Genomic DNA, 8,252 nt, shown 5'->3' with positions numbered 1-8,252 from the left:
CGTCAAGAATAACGTTAATGGACGGACGTCAAGGGTAACGTTAATGGATGGATGTCAAGATAAACGTTAATGGAGGGACGTCACGGGTAACGTAAATGGACGGACAAACGAACAGACACAGGATCAATCAGTGTCTGAAAAGCTTTGCTGACAATCGTCGTAGCGGAGTTACAAGACAAAACAAAATCATTCAGTGATATCTAAATAAAGTCGTCCAATCACTAAAATCTAATATTTACAAAAACGTTCATCATCCGAACTCTATAATAATTTTGAAGCTATGAATCGTTAATGACGTTCCAACAACAAGGGATCCTTACGTTTTCTTGAAACTATAAACGTGAGGATTCTGTCGTGGTAGAAGTAGGTAAACTCGTAAACACACCCGCGTCCGTCCCTTCCAACACACGGCATCTTCTCCGCTGAAACTGTCAAAGAACAAATTACTGACAACTCCAAACTAGCTAAGAATTGTGTGAGACATTTTAACATGACATGAATATGCTACACAGGCTGTATTATTTCATGTACAATCTAGGTCACCTTCAAACGTGTGAATGTGAAACAGACGTCAAATGGTTGGGCGCCACGGCGGGGTCAGACGGCCAAGTCCCCATATACGAGATTACATGCCGTGAGTGTTTCCTGTACATGGACAGGGGCGGGACGTAGCCCAGTGGTAAAGCGCTCGCTCGATGCGCGGTCGGTCTGTGATTGAACTCCGTCAGTGGGCCCATTGGGCTATTTCTCGTTCCAGCCAGTGCATCACGACTGGCATGTCAAAGGCCGTGGTATGAACTACCCTGTCTGTGGGATAGTGCATATGAAAGATCCCTTGCTGCTAATCAAAAAGAGTAGCCCATGAAGTGGCGACAGCGGGTTTGCTCTCTCAATATCTGTGTGGTCCTTAACAATATGTCCGACGCCATATAACCGTAAATAAAATGTGCTGAGTACGTCGTTAAATAAACCATTTCCTTCCTTCCATATATCCGAAAATAAAATGTGCTGAGTGCGTCGTTAAATAAACCATTTTCTTCCTTCCTTCCATATATCCGTAAATAAACTGTGCTGAGTGCGTCGTTAAATAAAACATTTCCTTTCTTCTTTTTTTTTACATGCACGTAGACCGCGTGAACAAAGGTTCGTAACTATTGTTCTAAACCTGCTTTCTGTAATTCATGTTCTTATCCGATTATTGGCCATTAATATATAACTCTGCATTATGTACAGCACTTGTTTGTAATGATACTTCATTAAGGACTATTTGCCTCAGTGAAATATGGGCGGGGTCTAGTATCCTTTGTGGACCCATTCTTCTTGTCTCGTCACCACAACTGGCCCACGATTGGTACATCAAAGGCCATCGTGTCTGCTATCCCGTCTCTGGGAAAGTACATACATCAGGGGTGGGAATTAGTGAACTGTAAAAAAAGGGGAAATCTAGAGGGGTCTGGGGGCAAGGACGATTAAAATGCGAGGAAACGCAATGTTCCATGAGAGGAAACCCGCATAAGATCCCTTGCTCTGATGTGGAAATGTAGCAGGTGCCGACGACTAATCGATCAAATATGCTCTAGTGGTGTCGTTAAACAATATTACAGGTTGTGAACCACAGAATGTAGCTTTAAGCGAACTGGGTGCCTGGAGCTAGACAGAATATCATTTATACAAATAAAACTACCTTTTTATTGCAACGGAAATAGCATTACAGCGAATGTTACAACTATAATGATTTATTTCACAAAGGTCGCTAAAATTGGTATGTGTAATATTTAGAATAATGAAGACTGCTTTAAGAAAACTAGTTTAATTGAATGTTTGATCGCTACAACATAATTACATTTCAACTGTTTTGTTTGTTTTGGTTGGTGTTTGTTATTGATTTTTATTCTCTAAAGCATAAATGCCATCCACCATATTATATGACACAAATGTATTTACCTCGTCAGTTGGAACGATACATGAAATGGCTTTAAAGAGACATTCCTCAGTTTGCGGGACTTTTTAAGATGTTATCGACTAACAGAGACTTTTTAACGATTGTAATTACATATCAAATATATTGTTTTGCATAAAATATCAGTGGCTGTATATTAAACGTGTTTCTGATGATTCTACTATTTGTATTAGGTTAAATTTCATTTTATTTCCAAAAATAAATTTGTTTCGTACGTACGTAATTATTTGAAGACAAAATCCAGTTTGGGCTTCTTACAAATATTAAGACGACCAGAAACACATTGAATATACAGACACTGATATACTAAACCAGAAAATATATTTAATATGTAAGTTTATTTGTAGAAATATTTTATTAGTCGAAAACATCTTACAATGCAGCAAACTGAGGAGTGTCCCTTTAACTGTGGGCAGAAGTTTTTTTTTTTCTATGGGTGGCCTCAAGCCTGCTTTATTGGGATCTGGAGAACGGCGGCAATGTTTTAGGTTACCGTGTTTATTGTTCGTAAATACACGATAGGCTGATTAGTTCTGTAATCCATAGGAGTACGGGCTCCCAGTTTTGTATCAGAATGATTCTTGCCCAAAATCATTAAAAATGTCTCAGTCTGGATAACAACATTGACTAGTATTCATATTATCATGTCAAACGGCTATATGAGGCTGCAAACGAACCATTACGCATTTTGTACATAGATTACAGCTAATATTGTGGGTAAAATCGTGGAAATACATCGTGAAAAGGAGTTAGGTAACCTCATTTTGCCCAAATATCTCTATCTTTTCTGTGGTAATTTAAGGATTTGCTCCAACCCCCTCTGTGTGACCCGCTGGAGCTGTGATTCAGCCACTGACATCTCTTTGGTGTTTACGGCCCGGAATAACGAACTCACTGCGATCAGGACTGGTACCATTCCATTCACCAGCCATGTGAAGTCGGTAGCGAGAGCACTTTTCACGACATCGAGTAGGTACGTACTGTCCTGTAGCGAACGCCAGGCACTCGGCGCATTTCTCTAGCAACCAGCACCTTCTGTAGCACCACTGTATAAAACACGACATTAATAATATCAACAGTATCTGCTGTAGCACCACTGTATAAAACAACACATTAACAATATTTTCTATGGCATCGCTGTATAAAACAAGATATTAAATATCTTCTGTAGCACCACTGTATAAACAAGAAATTAATATGTCTACAATATCTTCTGTAGCACCACTGTATAAACAAGAAATTAATATATCTACAATATCTTGTGTAGCACCACTGTATAAAACAACACATTAACAATATCTACAGTATCTTCTGTAGCACCAATGTATGAAACAAGACATTAAAATATCTACCATTCGATATCTTGTGTAGCACCACTGTATAAAACAAGACATTGAAATATCTACCATTTGATAATATCTGTTGTAGCACCACTGTATAAAACAACACATTAACAATATTTTCTATGGCATCGCTGTATAAAACAAGATATTAAATATCTTCTGTAGCACCACTGTATAAACAAGAAATTAATATATCTACAATATCTTCTGTAGCACCACTGTATAAACAAGAAATTAATATATCTACACTATCTTCTGTAGCACCACTGTATAAAACAACATATTAACAATATCTACAACATCTTCTGTAGCACCACTGTATAAAACAACACATTAACAATATCTACAGTATCGTCTGTAGCACCACTGTATGAAACAAGACATTAAAATATCTACCATTCTATATTTTGTGTAGCACCACTGTATAAAACAAGACATTGAAATATCTACCATTCGATATCTTGTGTAGCATTACTGTATAAAACAGAACATTAAAAATATCAACTATTCAATATCTTCTGTAGCACTACTGTATAAAACACGACATTAAAATATCTACTATTCGATATCTTGTGTAGCACCACTGTATAACACAGGACATTGAAATATCCACCATTCGATATCTTGTGTAACACCACTGTATAAAACAAGACATTGAAATATCTACCATTCGATATCTTGTGTAGCACCACTGTATAACACAGGACATTAAAATATCTACCATTCGATATCTTGTGTAGCACCACTGTATAAAACAAGACATTGAAATATCTACCATTCGATATCTTGTGTAACACCACTGTATAAAACAAAACATTGAAATATCTACCATTCGATATCTTGTGTAGCACCACTGTATAACACAGGACATTAAAATATCTACCATTCGATATCTTGTGTAGCACCACTGTATAAAACAAGACATTGAAATATCTACCATTCGATATCTTGTGTAGCACCACTGTATAAAACAAGACATTGAAATATCTACCATTCGATATCTTGTGTAACACCACTGTATAAAACAAGACATTAAAATATCTACCATTCGATATCTTGTGTAACACCACTGTATAAAACAAGACATTGAAATATCTACCATTCGATATCTTGTGTAGCACCACTGTATAACACAGGACATTAAAATACTTTCTGTTTTGGTTGGGGATGGACATATATCATCACGGAATCACGGACAGCTGCGTGATTTGAAAACATAAGAAAAACTGATTTCCTTACGGGCTTTAGTTTATTTTATTTAAATAAAACATTAAAACATGTTCGTGGGCGAGATTTAGCTCAGTCGGTTGAGTGCTCGCTTGAGGTGCTTGCGTCGCAGGATCGAACCATCTCGGTAGATCCATTCAGCTGATTGGTGGGTTTTCTCGTTACAGCCAGTGCACCACAACTGGATAAATGCCATGGTATGTGCTTTCCTGTCTGTGGGGAAGTGCATATAAAAGATATCTTGCTGCATTAGAAAAAATGTAGCGGGTTTCCTCTGATGACTACGAATCAGAATTACTACATGTTTGACATCCAACAACCGATGATCAGTTAATCAATATGCTCCAGTGGTATCGTTAAACAAAACAAACTGTTTTCAAAACATGTTCGGGTCTGGTTGTTGTTCGGGTTTTGGGGGGTTTATTGTTTTTGTTGTTGTGAGGTTTTTTCCGTTTGTTTGGGGGCTTTTGTGTTTTTTATATTGTTTGTTTTTATTTGTTTTGTTGTTATCGTTTTGTTGTTATCGTTGTGTTGTTGTTGGTCTTGACGCTACTGAACTGGACATAGCTGGTTGTCTATCCTATAGTGTGTTATCGTGTTGTTGTTGTTGTTGTTGTTGGTCTTGACGCTACTGAACTGGACATAGCTGGTTGTCTGTCCTATAGTGTGTTATCGTGTTGTTGTTGTTGTTGTTGGTCTTGACGCTAATGAACTGGACATAGCTGGTTGTCTGTCCTATAGTGTGTTATCGTGTTGTTGTTGTTGTTGGTCTTGACGCTACTGAACTGGACATAGCTGGTTGTCTGTCCTATAGTGTGTTATCGTGTTGTTGTTGTTGTTGTTGTTGGTCTTGACGCTACTGAACTGGACATAGCTGGTTGTCTGTCCTATAGTGTGTTATCGTGTTGTTGTCGTTGTTGTTATTGGTATTGACGCTACTGAACTGGACATAGCTGGTTGTCTGTCCTATAGTGTGTTATCGTGTTGTTGTTGTTGTTGTTGTTGGTCTTGACGCTACTGAACTGGACATAGCTGGTTGTCTGCCCTATAGTGTGTTATCGTCTTGTTGTTGTTGTTGTTGGTCTTGACGCTACTGAACTGGACATAGCTGGTTGTCTGTCCTATAGTGTGTTATCGTGTTGTTGTTGTTGTTGTTGTTGGTCTTGACGCTACTGAACTGGACATAGCTGGTTGTCTGCCCTATAGTGTGTTATCGAGTTGTTGTTGTTGTTGGTCTTGACGCTACTGAACTGGACATAGCTGGTTGTCTGTCCTATAGTGTGTTATCGTGTTGTTGTTGTTGTTGATCTTGACGCTACTGAACTGGACATAGCTGGTTGTCTGTCCTATAGTGAGTTATCGTGTTGTTGTTGTTGTTGTTGTTGGTCTTGACGCTACTGAACTGGGCATAGCTGGTTGTCTGTCCTATAGTGTGTTATCGTGTTGTTGTTGTTGTTGTTGTTGGTCTTGACGCTACTGAACTGGACATAGCTGGTTGTCTGTCCTATAGTGTGTTATCGTGTTGTTGTTGTTGTTGGTCTTGACGCTAATGAACTGGACATAGCTGGTTGTCTGTCCTATAGTGTGTTATCGTGTTGTTGTTGTTGTTGTTGTTGTTGTTGGTCTTGACGCTACTTAACTGGACATAGCTGGTTGTCTGTCCTATAGTGTGTTATCGTGTTGTTGTTGTTGTTGTTGGTCTTGACGCTACTGAACTGGACATAGCTGGTTGTCTGTCCTATAGTGTGTTATCGTGTTGTTGTTGTTGTTGTTGTTGGTCTTGACGCTACTGAACTGGACATAGCTGGTTGTCTGTCCTATAGTGTGTTATCGTGTTGTTGTTGTTGTTGATCTTGACGCTACTGAACTGGACATAGCTGGTTGTCTGTCCTATAGTGAGTTATCGTGTTGTTGTTGTTGTTGTTGTTGTTGGTCTTGACGCTACTGAACTGGACATAGCTGGTTGTCTGTCCTATAGTGTGTTATCGTGTTGTTGTTGTTGTTGGTCTTGACGCTACTGAACTGGACATAGCTGGTTGTCTGTCCTATAGTGTGTTATCGTGTTGTTGTTGTTGTTGTTGTTGTTATTGGTATTGACGCTACTGAACTGGACATAGCTGGTTCTCTGTCCTATAGTGTGTTATCGTGTTGTTGTTGTTGTTGTTGTTGGTCTTGACGCTACTGAACTGGACATAGCTGGTTGTCTGCCCTATAGTGTGTTATCGTCTTGTTGTTGTTGTTGTTGTTGGTCTTGACGCTACTGAACTGGACATAGCTGGTTGTCTGCCCTATAGTGTGTTATCGTGTTGTTGTTGTTGTTGTTGTTGTTGGTCTTGACGCTACTGAACTGGACATAGCTGGTTGTCTGTCCTATAGTGTGTTATCGTGTTGTTGTTGTTGTTGGTCTTGACGCTACTGAACTGGACATAGCTGGTTGTCTGCCCTATAGTGTGTTATCGTGTTGTTGCTGTTGTTGGTCTTGACGCTACTGAACTGGACATATCTGGTTGTCTGTCCTATAGTGTGTTATCGTGTTGTTGTTGTTGTTGTTGTTCGTCTTGACGCTACTGAACTGGACAAAGCTGGTTGTCTGTCCTATAGTGTGTTATCGTGTTGTTGTTGTTGTTGGTCTTGACGCTACTGAACTGGACATAGCTGGTTGTCTGTCCTATATTGTGTTATCGTGTTGTTGTTGTTGTTGTTGTTGTTGTTGGTCTTGACGCTACTGAACTGGACATAGCTGGTTGTCTGTCCTATAGTGTGTTATCGTGTTGTTGTTGTTGTTGTTGTTGACATAGCTGGTTGTCTGTCCTATAGTGTGTTATCGTGTTGTTGTTGTTGTTGTTGTTGTTGTTGGTCTTGACGCTACTGAACTGGACATAGCTGGTTGTCTGTCCTATAGTGTGTTATCGTGTTGTTGTTGTTGTTGTTGTTGGTCTTGACGCTACTGAACTGGACATAGCTGGTTGTCTGTCCTATAGTGTGTTATCGTGTTGTTGTTGTTGTTGTTGTTGTTGGTCTTGACGCTACTGAACTGGACATAGCTGGTTGTCTGTCCTATAGTGTGGTGTTGTTGTTGTTGTTGTTGATGGTCTTGACGCTACTGAACTGGACATAGCTGGTTGTCTGCCCTATATTGTGTTATCGTGTTGTTGTTGTTGTTGTTGGTCTTGACGCTACTGAACTGGACATAGCTGGTTGTCTGTCCTATAGTGTGTTATCGTGTTGTTGTTGTTGTTGTTGTTGTCTGTACTGTTAGATCTTGACGCTACGCTACTGAACTGGACATAGCTGGTTGTCTGTCCTATAGTGTGTTATCGTGTTGTTGTTGTTGTTGTTGTTGGTCTTGACGCTACTGAACTGGACATAGCTGGTTGTCTGTCCTATTGTGTGTTATCGTGTTGTTGTTGTTGTTGTTGTTGGTCTTGACGCTACTGAACTGGACATAGCTGGTTGTCTGTCCTATAGTGTGTTATCGTGTTGTTGTTGTTGTTGGTCTTGACGCTACTGAACTGGACATAGCTGGTTGTCTGTCCTATACTGTGTTATCGTGTTGTTGTTGTTGTTGTTGTTGGTCTTGACGCTACTGAACTGGACATAGCTGGTTGTCTGTCCTATAGTGTGTTATCGTGTTGTTGTTGTTGTTGTTGTTGTTGTTGTTGGTCTTGACGCTACTGAACTGGACATAGCTGGTTGTCTGTCCTATAGTGTGTTATCGTGTT

General features: G+C 39.5%; 1 protein-coding gene across 1 annotated transcript in view; it reads right to left on the bottom strand.

The window, feature by feature from the left end:
* LOC121379051 (integrin beta-1-B-like) overlaps positions 1 to 8,252 on the bottom strand; it is a 37,620-nt gene that overhangs the window by 1,813 nt on the left and 27,555 nt on the right. The window contains exons 10-11 of the mRNA XM_041507502.1: positions 2,856 to 3,006; positions 321 to 428 (exon numbers count right to left, since the gene is read on the bottom strand). Coding sequence (XP_041363436.1) covers positions 321 to 428; positions 2,856 to 3,006 — 259 coding nt within the window. The remainder of the gene's footprint in view (positions 1 to 320; positions 429 to 2,855; positions 3,007 to 8,252) is intronic.

Source organism: Gigantopelta aegis, chromosome 2, assembly GCF_016097555.1.
Source record: "Gigantopelta aegis isolate Gae_Host chromosome 2, Gae_host_genome, whole genome shotgun sequence".
In the NCBI taxonomy this organism is placed as follows: domain Eukaryota; kingdom Metazoa; phylum Mollusca; class Gastropoda; order Neomphalida; family Peltospiridae; genus Gigantopelta; species Gigantopelta aegis.
This window is presented reverse-complemented; position numbering and strand designations above follow the sequence as displayed.